Source organism: Prionailurus bengalensis, chromosome A3 (genome assembly GCF_016509475.1).
Source record: "Prionailurus bengalensis isolate Pbe53 chromosome A3, Fcat_Pben_1.1_paternal_pri, whole genome shotgun sequence".
Taxonomy (NCBI): Eukaryota; Metazoa; Chordata; class Mammalia; order Carnivora; family Felidae; genus Prionailurus; species Prionailurus bengalensis.
The window spans coordinates 124,662,432-124,682,309 of record NC_057354.1 but is presented as its reverse complement, the minus strand read 5'-3'; the positions used below and the strand labels follow the sequence as shown (position 1 = coordinate 124,682,309).

The 19,878-nt window shown below is 55.0% G+C and overlaps 1 protein-coding gene and 1 long non-coding RNA gene across 2 annotated transcripts in view; both read right to left on the bottom strand.

The window, feature by feature from the left end:
• Positions 1–228: 228 nt before the first annotated feature.
• HS1BP3 (HCLS1 binding protein 3) overlaps positions 229–19,878 on the bottom strand; it is a 29,365-nt gene continuing 9,715 nt past the window's right edge. The window contains exons 4-7 of the mRNA XM_043604457.1: positions 18,040–18,259; positions 6,520–6,683; positions 5,532–5,646; positions 229–706 (exon numbers count right to left, since the gene is read on the bottom strand). Of these exons, the coding sequence (XP_043460392.1) occupies positions 454–706; positions 5,532–5,646; positions 6,520–6,683; positions 18,040–18,259 (752 nt within the window). The 3' untranslated portion in view covers positions 229–453. The remainder of the gene's footprint in view (positions 707–5,531; positions 5,647–6,519; positions 6,684–18,039; positions 18,260–19,878) is intronic.
• Positions 1,053–4,444, bottom strand: LOC122497417. Its single transcript, XR_006301105.1, has 2 exons — positions 4,352–4,444; positions 1,053–4,259 (listed from the first exon to the last, which is right to left on the bottom strand). It is a non-coding gene; the product is annotated as an uncharacterized LOC122497417 (long non-coding RNA).

Here is a 19,878-nt window from a genome sequence, read left to right as displayed (position 1 = left end):
AGCTCTTCCCGGCACCCACTCAGCACCCATCCCCTGGGGACCTTCTCAGAGCCTACAGGTCCCCAGGAGCCATACATCCCAGGGACTCCACCCCCTCCCCCCAGGCTGGGCAGACCCTCCCCACTATGCAGCGGATACAGTTTCCTGGAGCCCCTCTGGTCTCCCTTCATCCTGGGGGCTGAGCTGGTTAGCTCTCCCTCCATAGCCACATGGCTGAGACAATTTGGGCTCCAATTCCTATGGTGACCTCTCTCTCTGTGCCCCACAGGGTTCTCTGACACTCCAGACAAAACAAAAAAGGAACAAGGTAGTAGTACAGGGGTCCTGTGACCTGGGCGGCCACTCCCCTCCCTTGGGAATAGAGGTCCCACCCCAGCAGGGCATGTGCCCACCTCACCACATCCCTGCAGGGGAGAGGCTCTGCCAGCCCAGGGCCAGCACAGGGTGGGAGGGTCAGAAGAGGCTGGGGGTGGCCTGGCCAGGTGCATCATGGTCCCGGATATACTGCAAGATGTCCATCTCGTCCATGGCTTGAATCTGCTGCTGCTGCTTTCGCTGCTCCGCCACAGCCTCAGGCAGGCCCGCTTTGGGGGGCACAGCTGGCTTTCTGGGTAGCGCTGGCTTAGCTGCCACTGGTGGTCTGGGCTTAGGCTGGGGCTTGGGCTCGGCCCCCAGGTTCAGAATCTGGTCCAAGTCTTCTTCAACTCTAAGGAACCAGAGGGGGAAGCCCTGAATAGAATCTCCCGCAAAGGGAGCAAGGCCCAAGGCACCCCTGGGGACTGTGCCCAGGCCCCGCCCCAACCTAGCCTTCCCCCACCCTGCCCCCGGGGGAGGACTGAGGGGAGGCTTCTCCTTCTCTGCAGCCGCACAACACAGCCAGAGCAGAGCCAGCCCCTTGGCGGTCTCTGGGCCTCCTTTTCAGGTGGTCCCCCTCTAGACGATGGCCCTGTAGGTGGCTTGTCCTTCAACCTCTCAAGAAATAATAGCAACAGCTGCCAGATACAGAGCGCCTGCTCTGTGCCAGGCACTTTGGACATATTATCTTGTTTTATCCCCAAACCCTTTAGGGGCACGGCTGATCTCCACCCAGCAGATGTAGATGTTCAAGCCCCAGGAGGCCAAGCTACCCGCCTGAGATGACAGCGTGTGACAGTGCCTGAGTCAGAACCAAGGCGTCAGACGTCAGAAGCTGAGCCCTTATCTAGGCCAAGTTCAGCCAGAGAAAGAATAAATAAGGGGCTCTGACCACTGTGGGGTGGGGCTGCCCATTCATGGTGCCCACTGAGGGCCACACGGGTGCCAGACAGCCTACTGAGGGTTAGAGCCACCATGGCCCGGGAGCTGACAGCCATCACTGGGTGGGACTAAAGCCCACAGCAGTGTGATGGTCACACAGGACCAGCCCCAGGTACCAGATGGCAGTTAAGAAAAGCACGCCACAACCTGGTTCTGCCCTCTTTGCCTGAGGGAGCTGCTGCTGCCAGCTCCTGGTGGAGGAACTCACTTTCTGGAGACCAGATGCATAATGCAAGACCCATTCAATCCATCCACTACCCACCCACCCATCCAATCAACATTGTGCTGAATACCTACTGCGGCCAGGCATTTCCACATTCATTAACTCACTGAATAATCACAAGACACTGTTTGGTAGCAGGTATTAGCCCCATTTTCCAGATATGAAAGCTGAAGTACAGAGATAAAGAGCTTTGCTTGGGGCCCATGGCCAGCTTGTGAAGGAACAAGACTTGGCCTGGGGATGGGTGGGTCTCTTGGGTATGTCTGCCCTCCTGGGGCACCAATGCAATGAAGCCCTCCCAGGTTGGGGTTTCTCCAGGGTGGAGGATCCCTCCTTACGCTGAGGCCACAGGCCCCCAAGGCCCTTCAGGTGACACTTGCTGGACCTTTTGCCTCTAAGGACCTGATCCAGACCCCTCTTGCCTCCTCAGGGAGTCCTCTTTTCCCTTGGGACTCTGTGATAACCTCCACACGCCTGTGTCCCCTCGGAATTCTCCCTGGGTCAGGCTCCAGGACACTTGCTGTCCACTTTTCTGTCCCTTGACAGATGACAGTCCCATCTGGGACACAGTGATTCAGAGAAGACCCAAAGCAAGAAGAACTGCAAGGTAAGTGACCGACAGGTCTCCTCCCCTCCCTGGGCCTCATTTCCCAATTGGTGAGGGGCTGGATGAGGTCATTTCAGGGACGCTCTCGCTTCCACAAGACGCTAAGGAAGAATGCCCTGACCAGTGCTTTCACACTCTCCTTTCGGCCGGGCAGAGGGAGGACAGCACGCTCTCCTCCCGTTCCCAGGGGCACAGCAGCCTCTAGCCTGCCCTCTGGGGGAAGCTGTGCACTGTTCGGTCTGATCTGGAACCACAGCAGGAGACCCAGGTTTGGGGGGGGGGGGGAGGGTCTGGTAACACTGTCCTGGGGGCTTTCATGGAGTTACATGGAAAATTCCCATTGAAATCCAAGGGCCGATGTTTGAATTCCTAAATGAGGGTTCCTGGCCCTTTACATGCTTCTTCAGCCACCAACCAGCAGAAATATCCAGACAGGTGCGGCCCACACCTGGGCCAAGTGTCTCAGGGTATCTCAACAGGCCTCATTCGGCCAGGCCGGGGTCAGGGAGGGAGGGCACAGGTGCAGGAGGCAGAAGGCCCAGGTTGGGGTGGGGGGCTTGCATAGGCCACTTGGCTTCTCCACGTTTCGGTGTCCTCATCTGTAGGATGGTGATGGTGGCATCACCCAGCAGGACTGCAGAGCCACTGTGTACCCAGAAGCACAGCACTGCGCCCACAGCACAGTCCCATCCTGCTCCTGCTACTCCATCAGGGGCCTCAGGTCCACTTCATCACCTCCACTTCCCTGGTCCTCAGTCTCCTCATCTGTAAATGGGATCCAGCTCAGACATCAGCAGGGCTACCAAGAGGCCTGAGCGTGGAGCGCCCGGCACAACCGTCCCCTGGAGGGGCTGCCTGCCAAGTACCAGCTGCCAAAGGAGCTCTGGGTCACCCTGCCTGCTTCCTGGGTCAGCCTCCCATGGTGGGGGACACACCCCGAAGGGAGAATTCAGAGCTTCTGTGGATGGCAGACAAGTTGAGCAAAAGGTGTCCTCCCAGCCCAGACCCAGAGGGACCAGCCCAAGCCAGGCCTTCAAAGAGAGGCAGCTGTCCCGGGTTTGAGGTGATGCCAAGAAGTGTAACCCAAGGCAGGCAGCTCCTGACAACCTCAGCTCACACGTGCCCCGGCTCCCTGCAGGCAGCACCCTCCTGGGGCAGGTGCCAGTTCTCCCTGCATCTTCCACAGGAGGCTGGAGCCCAGGAAAAGCTCAGAGGGACTGAATTATCCATACCCTCAGAACTGATCAGAAGCTTCTCTGAGGTAGCAGTCACACTCGGACGACAGGTGGCTGCAGGGGCACCCCTTTCCTCGTGGGCTCCCTGAGTCACAGCTAGAAATAGGTTCCACTAAGGCACGGTTCAGCTTTCTTCTCTTCCAGGCCCTGCTAGTGCAAGGTCAACCACGGAGAGGCTGTGGGGAGTTCTGAAGACCCCAGTCCCACCTCTCCTCCCCAGGCCCCTGCAGAGGACAGGCCTTGGTTAAAGACCACACCTGGAAGCCTCCCACTGGTGTGGCTGCACAGCAAGAGGGAACTGGGGGCTTATCCGCATCCTGCTGGGCACGCCACTCCGTGCCACTTTGTGCTAGCTGACGGCCGTGACAGAATGAACGGATGGGTGATGCCATCAGTGAATGAATGAGGTTTAAGAAGTTTGCTATCAGGAACCCTGATCACTGCCTGGATAGTCACGGAGCCAGCACAAAGCAGAAGAAAACATGGCTCCCGCTCTCAAAAAGTCAGTTCTCTGTCACCAGACGTCTGGCAGAGTGAAGGCAGGGCTGCAGGACTCACGTTTTCTAAAGCAGTGGCTCCCAGAGTGCTCTGTGGGACGCCAAGAGACACCACAGAGGAAAAAGTCCCAGGGACCAACAAGAATGTGAAATGCTACATGGTATTTCCCACTCATGCCCACAGAGTCCTGCTTAACACCGGTACTGCCCAGCTGTCTGGCCACAGAACCCCTCTGAAGGGAGCACGGAGTTCTGAAGAACATGGGTCGGGAAGTGCTGGTGTCATGGACTTAGAATAGGCTGTGCCAGGAAAGTCACACTGCAATGGCCTCCCTGAGTCACATGGGGTCCTGGAGATGGCAGAGCCATCCCTGAACAGGGTACACTCAGCACAAAAGATGCTTTTGCACCAATCACAACCCATACTTCTCAAGTGATAAAGATGACCACCCTCCTCTTCCACAGGATGAGGACAATAAACATACAGGCACACTCAGCAGGGCCCTGCCACCCTCCCTGGGGCTGACTCTAGTGCTCTGCTTCCCTGTGCCTCAGTTTCTCCTCTGAAGATGTAACGACCCCAGCTTCTCCCAGCCTGTCGGGGTTGTCAGGGGTAAGGACACAGGATGACAGTGAACAGATGCCAGGGGCCATGGGGAGATGTACAGACAAGAGGCCTTCGCTGTGACTCAGGTTTGGTGGGCATTCACGGGGCTAACAGCCCGAGACTGCTAACGAGGGTGCAGATGACAGCCTTCCGGAACCACATGCCCCGGCTCCATGTAACCGTTCTTGGAAAGAGACGGCTCGGCTTCCTGTAAATTGCCGAGCACAGCCATATTCTGGGGGGCACAGGTGACCCAACAGAGACGCACAATACCAGGCATGCTCGGAAGTCCAAGGAGAGCTGCTGGCCCAGGGTGGGGGGCAGATCTCCCAGCCTCTCCTCCAAGTATTTAGAGAGTCCTTGGAAGGAACGGGGAGGACAGGGCATGGGCGGTGTGCTGGATTCCGATCCTGGCTCTGTCCCTGGGGAGCTGTGGCCTTGGGCCAGTCACCTTTCCCACACTCTATTCTCTAAAATGGAGATAAGAGCACCTATGTTGGAGGCTGGAGGACTGACTGAGGCAGTGTGCAAAGTCCAACACACTGACGCCTGGCACACACTCTGGAAGAAGGAGCCCCCCATGGAACAGACTAAGCCTCACTCTTTCTTCGGAGACCTGCTGATGGGACCCTGCCGGGTCTGGCCACTGTCCAGCACATCTGTGCTCCCTCCCTCTGGGAGAGCTGCGAGCTACCAAGAGTCCGTTTGACTTGTTCCCAAACCTATTTATGCCAGCTACACTTGCTCTTGCGACTACCTAATTTGATTATTCTTCACATAAACTTTTTAAGTATGCGTGTGAAAAGGAAAGGAAAAAGACTTGCATTCATGAAGTCCTTTCTGGAACTTGCTGAGCTGCCCTGGGCTGCTGACCACCCCCACCACCTGCCTCAATCCCTGCCACTGCCCCCTGGCCGGCACCCATTCATAGGCTCCTGCCTCTGATGAGCCAAGACTGCCTTCCTTGGAGGCCGAAGCTGGTGAGATGCTCCCACACTGAGATGGGTCCCTGGCTCCGTCCAGGTACTCTCAGAGCAGGCAGAGCACTGCTGGGGGCAGGTGGTACCTGAACAGCTCCGGGTGGGGCGTGGGCCCTCCACTCATATGGGCGGCAGGCAGCAGTAAGGGGTCACCCGGAGGGACAGCGCCGCCGAGATCAGGATCTTCAAACAACTTCAGGGCTGTGGGGAAGGCAGGAGCAGAGTGGTCAGAGGAAGTCCTGGTCCATCCTCAGCTGCCAGAGGGGGACAGGGTGGAGATGGCCTGGCCCAGCCAGGAGACAGTGAGCAAGGGACAAGGCAGAGCACAGAAGAACCAGAGGAATGGGCCCAGGTGGGGGCAGGAAGGGAGCAAGGGACAGGTGCTCAGAGGCTGCCCTACAATTGTCAGGGGATGTCCGGTCTCCTGTGGGAGTCCTGAGGCCAGGACTGTGTCTTTCTCATCCATGAGTTCTCAGGCTCAGCAGAGCCTGGCTCCAGTGGGTGGTCACCAAGTGCTGCCTGCATCAATGGGGAGCATCTACTCTCCACCCTGAATGAGAAGCTGGGTGTGATGGGGAAAGATCAGACCTATGGACAAATACAGAAGTTCCCAGGCCACTCAGCTTTCCCCTTTCCAGTTCTGCACAGGACCCTCCCGTGGGGTCTATGCAGGTAACACAAAATCTCTCATCACAATCCAAATTGTACAGAGTCACAGCACAGCTAGGGTGGCTGTGTCTACTTTCCAGCCAGTGGCCACACCTGGCCCCGGAATGACAAGGATGCTTTTGCACCAATCACAACCCATACTTCTTAAGTGATAAAGATGACCACCCTCCTCTTCCACAGGATGAGGACAATAAACATACAGCCCTGGAATGTTCCAGGCTATGGGGACACAAAGCGCAAGGCTAGATTTCTCCAGCAGAAAATCTCCATAAGCTGAGTCTGTACCATGTTGAAACAGGACAACGAGGAGATTTCCATCATGCTCCCGTGTGGTAGGTCCAAAGCCATTGACAGAGGCTGGCTGGGTCACCAAGAGGAATGGGAACACCCAGAGGCTCTACTTACGGTCCTTGAGGGGCATGTCCTCTGCGGGGCCCTTGGGGGAGGAGAGCTTCGGAGCTGGGCCAAAGAGCCCCTCCTCAGTGTCCACCTCCTCATCAAAGATGGTGAGTCGGGGTGAGGGTTTGGGCTTCATGGCTACTTCTGGGCGTTTCTTGGGCTTCTTGGAGCTAGGGAATCAGACACAGCTCTAGGTTAGGACTTCTCATGAGAGCCCCAATGGCCAGCAGGTGGCCTGGTCAGAGGCTGGGTGAGTTTGAGCTCGTGTCAAGAAGGAACTTTCCAGTGCCCTGACAGTGGAGACGTGAGACCCTGCTACTGGAAGTGGCTGAGCCCTGTGCCCCAGGAACCACTGACGTCAGGATGTGTGGGAGGAGCAGGTGAGTGAGTGAGCCAGCAGACTGCCAGACAACTCCCAGCCCTGAAGGGCTACCCAGGACTCAGGCCTGTATGCATGGTCACAGGTCAGAGAGGCTGCTCTCCTTCTGGAGGCTGCGGGGGTCAATGCCCATAATGCTCCCAGGGGCCAGGCTCGGAGTCACTGCACAGCCCCTTGGAAAGGGGGCTGGACACAGACCTCAGGGCCTGGACCCAGGGAACAGCAGAAAGCAGCCTTGGTAAATGCTCCCTCGTTTCCTCCATACACACACAATCTGCTGGGTTGGAGGGCAGGGTGCTCAGAGGCGACCATCCACACGCTCTGGATGTGGACTTCTGGTAGAATCTCAGGCTCCAGCTGAGATGGGAGAAGCTATGAAAGCTGCAAACGCACCTGCTGGAGGCTCCCACACCCAGGACGGAGCACACCTACACGCTCAGTGCCAAGGCCCCCTCATGGTCTTGTGCTCTCGGCCCCTCAAGGTGTCCCAGGAGCAGGAAGGAGATTCGGGATAGGGTGAGGATAAGGGGCTCGGTCCTACTGCTCTTTGGGAGAAAGTGGCACAGGTCAAGGACAAGATGGAGAGCAGAGACTCAGCAGCAGGGCTGTACCCCACGTGCCCCAGTCCCTGCTCTCTCTCCCTCCTGAGCACATCCAGACAGGCTCATGTCACAGGCCACCTGGGACTCGTCTCTGCTCTGGCGCCACCCCAGGCTCTGCTTGTGGTGCTGGGCAAGGTGAAAGGGGCCTGGCCTCTTCCCTCCTCACAGCAAATACTTCCCAGAAAACTTCAGGCGTGCCATGGCACACACCTTGAAGGGCCAGTTCAGCTTTAATGACCTCTGGGAAGTGGGTACCAAAGACAGGCCATGCCCCTCGTGGCAGGCCAGCCAGAGACAGCTCTAGCCGAGACCTGCTGAGTCAGAACCCTGGGGCCAGCCCAGGAAGCTGTGTTGGAGGTTTTGTGGAGCCTGGGGCCTGTGGGCTCTGCCCCACTGCTTCCCTCAATCACCTGACAGCCACCCCTGAGCTGGCCCTGCTCCTGGATCCTGTGCCCCATCCGCACCTGACCAGGGAGGGCAGGGCTGAGGCCTTGCCACCTGCGGCACTGCCCGCAGGTCTGCCCTGCTCAGAAACTAGCAGGCCCTGAAACAGTTCCTTAGGAAAGCAAGCCCGAATCCTCCTCCAGCACACAGGCCCCCAGCGGCACAGGGGAAAGAGGCCTCCCGTGGACCAGAAACCAGAGGGAACATGGAAAGAAGGGGACTGTCTGAAGAACAAAGCAAGTGCGAGAGAACAATTGTGACTGATTACGTCTGGAGAAGCCCTGCAGATTTCAACAATTTCCCTCCTTACACCTACCTCTGGTTCTGAGAGCACAAACTAGGCCTGACTTTCCTGCTATGTTCGTTTTCCTCTCAGATTGGATGAATGTTCTTGTCTTTTCTTCCTGAAGACATTTCCGATCTTTTGTTGCCTTGAACTGAAATTAACTGAATCTGTGGCACATACGACTGTTCAGCTGGGGACCATCTGTATTCCACCCCGTTATTCCACACAGGCCATCGGTCTGTCTCCCCAACTCTCCCCAACTGTCTCCAGGGGAGACAGTGAATAAGGAGGAAATATGGAGCTTTGACAGCTGAAAGCCCCAGGGGCCTGCTCTCACTGGCTCCCAAACTTTAGTCTCTGGGACCCACAATGTGCCCGGTCCAGAGCAGACACTCAATAATATTGGCTGAAAGAATGGAAGGATGGATGGAGGGATGGATGGATGGATGGATGGATGGAAGCAAGGAAGGAAGGAAGGGGAAAGAGGACAAATGAATAGATGGATGGACACACTGGTGACAGTATAGCTCTTATTCAGACTTATTTCTGCCTACTCCCCCAGGAGGAGTGGAAAGAGTGAAGAGAGGTGGTTCCCAGCACCAGTCTGAGACAGAGAATATAAGCTTCACTCTTCCAGAGCTGGCAGGCAGGTCAGCTGGTCTCCTCATCTGCCCTCAGCCACCCTGTAAGCAGCTCAGGCATTCACTCCGAGTGCCCTCTGTGACCCAGCACTGGCTAGACACCTCCCTTGTGCAAGATCCTGGGCAGGGCAGTTAGACCTGCCACGGTCCCCAGAAGCTCACAGTTAAAAATCGGAGATATATAAACCTATCATGACCACACAGAGCAACAGTTCCAGAACACGCAGAGCACAGAGGAAGGAGCCCACCCAGCTCAGGGGGTTCCCAGAGGAGGCAAGGCAAGGCGATGTAGATGTGGACCCAGGCAGAGGGAATGAGGCCTCCAGCTGTGGGGGGTCTGCCAGGGGCATGACTATGAACCAGGTCCCCACGGCAGCTTGGCTCATGATCCACGAAAACGATCAGTCTTGGCCTGGGGGAGTGCCGCAGTGTGACGAGGGGACAGGGTCAGGGAGAACATCAGAAGGCAAAAGCGCTCCTAGAAAATGTGGACCATGAGGTGATCAGTGGGCAGAAGGGGCGTATCCAGAATGATACCAGATTTCTGGCTTCTGGGACAGGGTCAGGAATGTCATGTGTGAGGTGAGTCTCCAAGCCGGGTTTCTTCCTTCACTCACAGATCGCGTGGGCGCGGACTCAAGCTGCACACACGGGCCATGGCCCCCGCCCCCCACCATCCCTGCTCTGCCCCTGCACCTCCTGCGTCCACCCGGCTGTCTGTGGGATGCATGTCCCCACTGTGCTGCGCCCGCCAGCCCTGCCTCTGCACCCACACGGTAAAGGATGCCCCGCCTGTCCTTTCACCAGTTTAGTCTCCTGTCACCAGGGATGGGGCAATGGGGCAACTGGGCCCTGAGCAGAGAGGTGTGCCATGGACAGACCTGCTCCTGCCTTCCTGGCGGGCACAAAGGAGGTCACCTAAACTTGTGCAGGCTCTGGCGCAGCACGGGTGGCGGGAGGTGGGGGGGCAGGCTCCCTGGATGGGTGCAGGCATGGGGAAGCACATTCCTGTAGCATGCAGGCATGTGCGTGGACAGACATCAGCTCTCCTGCACTGCGTGCCTGATGGAAGACAGATGTCCAGACCAGGCCGCACTCTCTGGGCGGACGTGGTGCAAACGTGAGATGGAGGTGGCAGACGCTGAGTCTAACGGCCCTGCTCACGTGGCTCAGGCAGTTCTGGTGACAGTGACAGACGCATGACAGTAGCCTCCCCTCTGGCCACTAAGGGGGCCCGTGTCCATGTTCCCGGATACACCTGCCTCCCGGGCAGACCACCGATGGGCACCTGCTGCCCAGGACCTGCATCACTTGAGTTACAGGAGCATCTCCTGGACTAAACAGAAGGCCCTTCTGAAGCCAAAACTCACAGACAACATGACTTACCTTACCTTCAAAGCCAGGGTGACACTTAACCAAATAAGGAAATTAATCTCCTCTCTAGTCATACAATTTTCCTGCTTTCAAATAAAGCGATTTTCATTTTTTAATTTTAAATTCAGTTTCTATTGCATTTAGAGAAAATTCTGAATGCCAATAAATACACTTTTGCGAAGCTTATTCCGGGACAATGCTATTTGCAGCAGCACCAGGTCTCAGGGCTTCCACAGTGGCCCAATCATCAGGGCAGTGCAGGTCACCGAGGAGAGGCTGTCACCCCATGAACCGGACAGGTGTCTCCCAGACAGGAGATTCAGGGAAGCACTGGATGGGGAATGAGCAGGGTCAGGAAAGCTGTGTCCAGGCAGAGAACAGCCCTGTGAAAATGCTAAGGTGAAGGAGGAGAGTCTGAGGGGAAGTTGGGGCCACAGCCTAAAAGGTCTGGGGAAGATTCTGGCCTTTCTGTTCCCGGGGAGGAGCACTGGAGGGGTTGGGGGGATGCAAGGGAACCCATGTTCGGCCTCAGGCCAGTCATTTCACTTCCCTCATCTGTTTCCTTGTCTGTTAAATGGGAACGAGGAATGCTCTGGAAGCTGCATGTGGAGCCCACGTGCAGGCTGGCCCACGGCACAGCAGAAGCCTGTGATCACAGGTGCACTTGATACTGTCCAGGGTCACGTCATGTTTCGGCCCAACAGACTTCATTCTGGGCCCTAAAAAGTAAACAGGGCCTGCCTGGTAAACACCCATCATTTGCTGTAACCCCAGAGTCACCCTCAAGGATCTGTTTCTCAACAGCCATAGCCTGAGTGTCCAGGCCACTGGCCCCACCTGGCGGACCAGGACTTCAGTGACTCCCCCTCCCTTCTGGGCTTGTGCGTGAGGACATTCCTCCTTTATGCACTGGGGCCAAACACTGTCCCTCACCCGCCATGGCACCCACACCACTGGCTGCACCCAGTGGAAAGCAAGGACCCAGCTCTGGCCACACCCAAAACGGCCCTGCAAGACTGAATATACAAATGGGCAGCCAGCAGAGCATACGGAAGACGGAACTTTGTCCCACCACCTGCAGCGACCAGCCCAGGAGACCAAACCCCCAACCACCCGCCCAGCATGCAGGATGCCCCTTTTCCAGTTAGCAGCCTCCCCTGCCAACAGCCTCCAGTCGGGGCACACCTGTGCCTTCTCTTTTCCCACCAAGAATCGCTCCTACTCCCAGCGTGCCTTTGAGCCTCTGCTAAATGCAGGTCCTGGTGGTGGACCCCTCCTTTGCTATGGCCAGTTCTGAATCAAGGCCCTTGCCTGGTCTCACCTGGGAGGCCTTGGTTTATTCCCACATCCCCGACGACACCCCAAATGTTGACATGACCAGTGGGACCTGGCAGTCCCTGCAACTGAGCAACCCCATCACCCCTAACACCCAACATGGAGAACGCGTGGACAAGGGTCGTGAGGCTGGCACCCTGGCACGGACTCAGTCTCAGGCTGGGGGTAATGGGTGAATTCCTGGGCCAGTGGTCAGGGGGCTGGAGCTCCCACCAGGAAGGTACGTGGCTGTGTGGTCTTGGCTCTTCGGTAATATCCACGAATAAACAGTGGATTTGCCTTCAAGTCCCTCACAGTTTAAAGGCTCTGTTTTTTGTTTTTGTTTTTTTTTTAAGGTTTTATTTATTTTGAGAGACAAAGCAAGTAGGGGAGGGGCAGAGAGAAGGAGAGAGAGAGAATACCAAGCAGGTTCCAGACAGCAGGCTCCGGACTGTCAGCATGAAGCCTGACGTGTGGCTCGAACCCACAAACCATGAGATCATGACCTGAGCCAAAACCAAGAGTCAAACACTTAAGCAACTGAGCCACCGGGGTGCCCCAAAGGCTCTGTCGTTTTAATGCTCTTACTTGGGGGGTGCCACAAGAGTTCCAGGCAGCCTGAGGCAGGGGAATGACAGGCATGCGTTCTCAAGGTTCCATCCCCAGGGAGTCAAGCAACCATTCAATTCCATCAAGGACAGCCAATCAAGCCCCTGGCTCGAGACCAAGGCTGCGGGAGGCATCCCTCTAACCTGGCTGCAGCAAGTCTGACAGGCTGTACCAGGTGACCTGGCATTGAGGTAAGTGCTGATGTTTGCGTAACACAACAGGAAGTGGAAAGGCTGCCTTTAGTTCGGCTTACACAAACCAGCACAAAGCAAATCTGAAATACTGATAACATTGTACCAGGGTAATTTCTTGTACTTCTCATTTTATTTTTCCTGTCACTGGGACTTTGTCTTTAATTTATAAAAACAGAAACTGCCCAGTGCCCTCCAGCTGGTAAAGGGGCACCTCTGGGCTTTCAACCTGGCACCGTCTGCTTCCGATTCTGCTCTGGGGTGTCCGCACATCCAGCTTTCCCAGTGGCTTTCAAACCACGCTCTAAGAGGCCCGGACCTTCTGCAGAGCCACTCAGGGCCACGTGCGAGGTGAGCTGAGGCTAAGGGGGCAGAGATCCAGTCTCCCTCTAGTCCTGTCCCAACCAGGCCAACCCTACCTCACTCTGTTTTATATATATCGAGGCTCTGTAGGAGACTTCTCTTGAACTGAAATTTTTGCTACTGAAGGAAAAAATGGAAGCACTGTCACACGGTGCACTCAGCCCAGACCGCGCACCGACGCGGATGGGGAAATGGACGCAGTGCTGCTCTCATGGGGGACGTTCTGCAATCGATCAGTGGACGGCTCCAGGGTGCAGCTGGGGGTGGCTGTCACCATGCTCCTCATTGATTTTGGTTCTGGGCCAGGCCGCAGCTGAGTGCTGTCTGCTGAGGTACAGGACAAGGCCCCACTGCGACCAGGAACAACTGCCCTCTGGCAGGTGGTGGGTGACAGGAGAGAAAGCCTGAGAGCTGGAAAGGGCGGGGGACTGAGGGCAGCAGGATGGACCCCTGAACTCACCCTTCTGGAAGCCCCAGCGGATGGCAGAGCTGTGGCCGGAGGGCCTGCTGCTCCTGCGTCGTTTCCTTCCCACCATATCCAAGACTGTCATCAACTTTGGTTTCTGGGGCTTCTCAAACGTGAACTTCCCTGTGAATCACCTAAAGGGCTCCTTAAAGCCCAGGTCTGAGGGCGCTTCTCACAAGCTCCAGGGCGAGACTCCCAGCGGGGCCTGCTGTCCTAGGCAGGGGCCAGAACATTAAAGGGATCCCAGGCCCGTGAGTGAGGTGGCCGAGGAGAAGCAGCTTCTGAGGTCAGGTACCTCACCAGGTACGGCTGGGGCCACCTGCATAGCCCCTCCACAGCCCACCTTGGAGGACATCTCACTTCCAAATCTCAGAACTAGTTTCTCAGATGGAGAAGTCTGCTAACCTTATTGTGGTTTGTTTTGTAATTTATATGTGCATTAAATCATCACATTGCACATCTTAGGCTCATACAATGTTACGTGCTGATTAGGTCTCAATAAAGCTGGGGCACAAATAAGTAAATCCCCAACTAGAGCAAATCTGGGGGTACCAGGCAGTGCGCTAGGAGGTTTTCAAAACCACAGAGTCATCCCAGAGGAGTGACTTTATCCAAATACAAGGAGTAAAACATTTTTATACTAAGACATGTATGACTCTTCTATGAAGATAAGGCAAAATTTGTATAAATAATTATGACAAAATATGTGATTCACTCCAAAAAAAACCGTCCAGCTTCACCACTTGAGGCCACGCCCAGTGCAGTGGGGGCTGGCTCCCCCTCCTGTGAGCAGAGAGCAGGAAGCCTGGCCTTAAGAGAAGGCATGTTCATGCAGGAACCAGCCTGTCCCTTGGGGAGCTGAGGGTCCTCAGGGACCTGGGGCTGTAGGGGGGCTCACTGGGCACTGGAGGAAGAGGTGAGAGGCAGAGGACCTCTCGGATGAGCAGGGTTTAGAAAAGCAAAAACGCCTTCCCAACAGAGAGGGATTAAGTCCCTAAAGAGTTCTACATAACTGAGTAGCACAACTGAGGCCCCTGGGCAGAAGCTTCCAGGGCCTTGCTCTGGGGCAGTTATCTGGGAGGAAAAACTCCATACGTGATAAACTTCCTCACTGCCTGTAACAGCAAAAACGTACGGAAACCACCACAATGCCTCAGGCAGGCCTGGCAAAGCCATGTGCAGGGCATTGACCCAACAGACTAGCACAGGATTAAGAATGTAGAAACCTATTTGCTGATCTGGAAAGACCCAGTACATATGCTGAAAAAAAAAAAAAAAAGAGCAAATTATAGAGCGGTGCACACAACATCACCCCATTCTGGTATTAAAAATGTATATCCAAAAGCTATACCTCCATGGCAAAAGGCCTTTTTGCTGTGTTTTCAATTTTTCTGTACTAATCTGTATTATTCAAGTTACAATTAAAAATGGTTTTAACAGAGTGTTTCCAGTGGAAGGCAGAACTATTACAGTAGAACTCCACCTTTCGCAAATGTGTGAAGTCTCTACAATAGAGTTAAACATGAAAATGACGCAGGACATGGAAAGCGACTGTGAGAGAATCCACCGTGAAAAGCACAGCATAAAAGGCATGTGTGCTGTGCATGTAGTGATGTGGGTCACGCGGGGACACAAATGCCCAAAACCCTGTGAGCAGCAGGAGAGCGGCAGAGTTGTGATGGGCTGAGTGAAAGCTCTTTCTATCTTTAAGCACTTTCTACTGGTGTATCAAGTCGTCTTCTCCCTAATCAAAGTCAGGTTTAAGAGACAAAGAAAAGCCCGGGCAGTCCCTGCACGGGGCTTTGTGCTGGCGACCTCCCCCCTTCCGGCAGCCCTGTGGTGGAGCGACAGCGCCCCACCGGGTCCAAGGCAGGAAGGACTCACGTCTGTCACCTGGAAACGTGGCTGCTCTGGAAAGCCAGGCCCAGATGGACACTGGGGGTGGGGGTTGGTGCACATCTGGGACAGCGGGTGCCGCATCTGCAGAGGAACTGAGGGCAGGGTGGGGCATGTACATGCAAAGCGTAAGTCTCCTGCAAAAACCAGAATGCTCCCCACTAAAGGGCAGGGGGGACAGCACTGTGCAAGAGTCAACAGGCCCACCTAGGTGCCCTCGCAGAGGCCAAGGGGGAAGCCTGAGTTCAAGGTGGGGCTCTGCCACATACGTATGAGGCTCAGCCAAGTGCCTGCTCAACTCTCCTCAGTTTTCCCATCTGTGGATAATCCCAGGCCCTGCCCACCTCCCAGACTGCAGAATGACTGGAACCGAGGGACAGTGCATGCAAGGGGAGGGCACTGAGTCCTGACTCTGCCTTTTGTGGTTGCATGAATTTGGATGAGCTACTTGTCTCCAAACTTCAGCTTACACACACACACACACACACACACACACAAGCACACACACACACACACACACACACACACACACACAGAGCCTGATGCGTCTACTGGCTTCCTAGAGTACCATTTCCCAAACCAGACCCACACAGGTCCTGAGACCAAGGTGGTGTGTCATGACCTTTTAAAAAAAACAACAACAGAAATAGAAGTATCTATTCACGAGAATGGGAATCAGTTCTTGGCATTTACCAAGCTCTCAAAAAATGTTAGTTTTTACTTTTCCTGATGGAACCAACAGAACTGACCACTGTCACACCAGTCATTAAAGGAAAAATTAGCAGGAGGTCTTATTAGACCTCTGGGATCCCTTTCAGATGCTAAGCTTTCCCAGGATTCAGAAATCAGCACCCCCCACCCCTGCCACCCCGGAGTGCAGAGCTGGGGACAGTGCTGGGGGTGGGGGGGGGGTGGGGTGGCGAGGGGGTGGTCCCAGATGGCTGACACATCTCCCGACAATCTGCTACTGAAATAAGTAGAAAATTCAGGGCGGCCCTTGCCAACCCCAAAGAGCATTTTCCTACCCAAAAAAGGAGCCGCTTTGCTAAGCATGACCCTCAGCCAAAGGCTGGCGCAAACCACTGAAGTCCTTCTCCGTTTGGCTTTACGTGTGGTTACTCAGAACAACAGAGAGCATGAGTTCAAACAAAGCCTTATCTTTACCAAAATAAAGCCCAAGAAGGGCCTGCAGGTTGTGCAAGGCTGATAAGGAGTGCCTATTACAAACTGTTCCCCAAATAACCTCACTGCCTCTTCCACAGGGCCGCTGATCCCTCATCCAGGTCAAGGTGGCCATGGAGGGCCAGGGGGACCTGACTCCTGGGCACCAAGGCACTGCCTGACTTCCGGCTCTGGTGCCGTGTCTCCCAGAGCACCAGATCTTTCCCAAGAGTGAACCCTTGTCCCCTGTAGGCTGGTCTCACGGGTGCCCTGCAGCCACCCCTCTTGTGTGTGCCCAGCCTCACATCCCCTCCAGGAGAGGAAAGCTGGCGGATGGCGGGCAGAGTTTTCTGGACTGTGATTTTCATGTCATTTAAGTGGAACTTGCCCCTCCCTAATTTCTGGAACAGGACCTGCGAGACGGGCCTCCCTCGTCTGTTGGCTGAACTTCAATCTCTCACCAGGGCAGAGGGAGTGTCGCTGCGGGTCTGTGGCTGGCTCTGCGGAGGTGTTGGGGCAGCAAGCTGGCACCATGAGAAGGGCGGTCGCCACAAGAGCCCTAAAGAGAGGTGCTGGCAGTGCTCTATTTTCACTGCAGGAAACTGACAAGGGTAAACTGCCAGGGATACATGCTGGCAAGTGGCAGAGCCAGGATTCAAGCCCAAGCAGTCTAGTCCACACCACAGTCCGGGGCCCTGAACTGGATTTGAATCCCAGTACCATTATTTACCAGCTGTCTGGCTTTGTGCATGGCACTCGGCCTCTGCGGGCTTCTGTTTCTTTAATCTGTAAAATGTCCCATTTTACAGCATCTGCTTGCAGGCAGGGCATCAATGAGGCACAGTATGTGAAGTGCAAAGTACAAAGCCCCGTGTGTGGTAGGTGCTCAGAAACACCTAGGAGTTCCCACCTTGCTTCTCGCAGGTTTGGGCCAAGCAGCGGTGAGGGCCCTCGAGTGGCTGAGTCTGTCTGCTTGGGAGGCCCTTCCCACACACCTCAGCCTGTGCCCATCAGACAGGCCTTGGGAACAGATGTCTCTCTGGGCTTATCCTGCCTGTGGTCCCCTACTCCGAGCACAGGGTGGTCCTGCAGTGGGGGCTTGGGAGCAGCTCAGTGACTGGCTAAGGCAGTCAGAGGGCCAGGAAAGGAGAAGGAATCAGATGACAGAATCAGGACACTAAGGGACCACCAAGACCGCAGCTGGCTTACCTCTTCTTCTCCAGCCAGCGTACGTGTATATGCACCTGTGTGCATGTACGTGCATGTAAAGGGGACACAGCTGACTGGCTGGGGGACCCCAGGGCTCACTCTACCTTCTTCATCACACAGTCAGCACCCTGAGGGTTATCAGTCTCCTCCACCCATGTAACTCACAGGCCTTACAACCGCCTTGGGGGAGGCAGGGCCAAGGTAAACACCCCTGCTTTAAGAACAACGGAACGCAGCCCAGGGAGCTCCAATCACATGCCACCAGTCACAGACTATCAGTGGTGACCTGGGTGGAGACCCGGGGGCTCTTGGGCTGCTGAGGTGGGGTGTCAGGGGTCGGGACTCCCAAGACTCAGTGCGGAGCTGGAGATCAGGGGCCCACCCTGGGGCCAGGGAGAAGGCAGTGCCCGAGCCTAGCTCTAAGAATAGGCATGTCAAGAGTGAGTAGAGAGCCAGTTCCCTGAGCACCCCAGGTACATGGGGTGATGATCCAGAGAGACAGGTTTTCTCAGACTCTCGGGACAGAGGACGAGAAGAGCCATCACCAGGAACAAGCCAGAAGGAGGGCCCATCTAGGATGGGGAGACCTACCGCATGATACCCAGAGGGTCCAGTGCCTCTTCCTCTTCCTCCTCAGAGGATTTCCCTGCATCCTGACCCTGCAGGCCTGGGATGGGTAGACCCTCATCCTCCACTTGGTCCTGCTGCTTGAAGAAGTCGAAAGCCTCCCCGTCGTCCCGGGCCTGGTTGTGTGCCTCTAGGACAGAGACATCTCTGCTGGTGAGGTCCGCAGCCCCCGGGGATCTGGTGCCTGTGGAAGGAGACAGAAGAGGGCACCTGACACCCATGGCAGGGAATGAAGAGGCATCGCATCACACCCAAGCTCCTGTGCCAGGACCTGACCTGGGGGCTTCCTACAGCACCCTGGGACCAGGGTTGTGGGTCTGAGTGGATAAGGGGCAGCCTGGGCTCTGAGCCCCTGCTGCAGCCTGTCAGGGGTGACGCACCCCAGCGAAGCCTAGAGTGGAGTGGTTACAGGGAGGAGCCGAGGAACAGGTTGGCATCACAGCAGCGGCCGAACCTGCACGCCCAGGCTAAGGGCCGGACAAGCCAGCCAGCGTGCATTTGCGGAGCGTATCAGGGAGCTCCATAATCCAGTGAAGATCTGCTCCAAGGGTCTGGGCACTTAGACTATGAGCCCAAGGAGTGCACAGTGAGCTTGCGGAAGATTTAGCACAAACTGTTAACGGTTCCATTACAAACTGGCTTACATCAGCGCTTCTCAAAGCATCCACTGACGGATGTCCATGATGTGGTAACAAGGAAAGGCAGAGCAAGCATCCGGAAACTTCCATAGCAGCTTGACACTGTCACGACATCCAAGCATGGGATTTTTGTTATTTGTGAAAATATCTGTCTGTGACAGATTGGGAATATAAGAGCTAGTCCTTCCCCACAGATGGATTGAGAAATGGGTTTAGACCACTTGTTCATCTATACCTAAACAGCCACTGAGTGGTAGATCTTTGAAAGCAGTTCCTTCTTAAAAAATATCATTCTTAAGTAACGAACTTACAGAATGCATGGCACGTAGGGTATGAATACGTATACAAGAGTAATATGTGCTACTGTAGTAAGTAAAACTAAGCAGTAATGATACACTGCCTTATGGTATGCTTTGCTATTGATTTATTAGGACAAACATGAAAATACCATTCAAAATGTCACGAACCTTCAATTTCATGTAACAGGCATCATGTAAAAAGCATTTTACAGGTAAGGGCGCCTGGGTGGCTCAGTTGGTTAAGCCTCTGACTTAGGCTCACGTCATGATCTCACAGTTCGTGGGTTTGAGCCCCGTGTCGGGCTCTGTGCTAACAGCTCAGAGCTGGGAGCCTGCTTTGGATTTTGTGTCTCCCTCTCTCTCTACCCATCTCTTGCTCATGCTCTCTCTCTCTAAAAAACAACAAATAAACATTAAGAAAAATTTTTTTAAAAAAGCATTTTTCAAGTATGGATTTATTTAAATATTGTAAAAATCTCATGCGAGAGATCCTGTTTGCACCTGCACTCTACAGATGAAGAAACTGAGGCACAGAAAGGCTAGGAAAGTCAGACCACCTTATCCTGCTTCTCCATAACAGAGGGGGCCAGGAGATCAGGAGTTCCCCCCAATTATGGATCAGCTGGAGTCCTCATCTCACAGTCAACACAGACCATTGGGAGGCAAACAGGTTGTGATCTCATAGCAAACAACCCGGGGCCCACAAGCCCATGTAGGGGGGATGGAAAAGGAGAGGAGAAACCTGCTCTGCAGCCTTACCCAGTCCCAGCCTTCTGTGCATTCACTGGTTTTGCTTTTATTCCTCACCCCTTAAATTTTTTTTTTTGGGTGTATTTGCTATTTGTTAATTGTCTTCTGAAAACCTC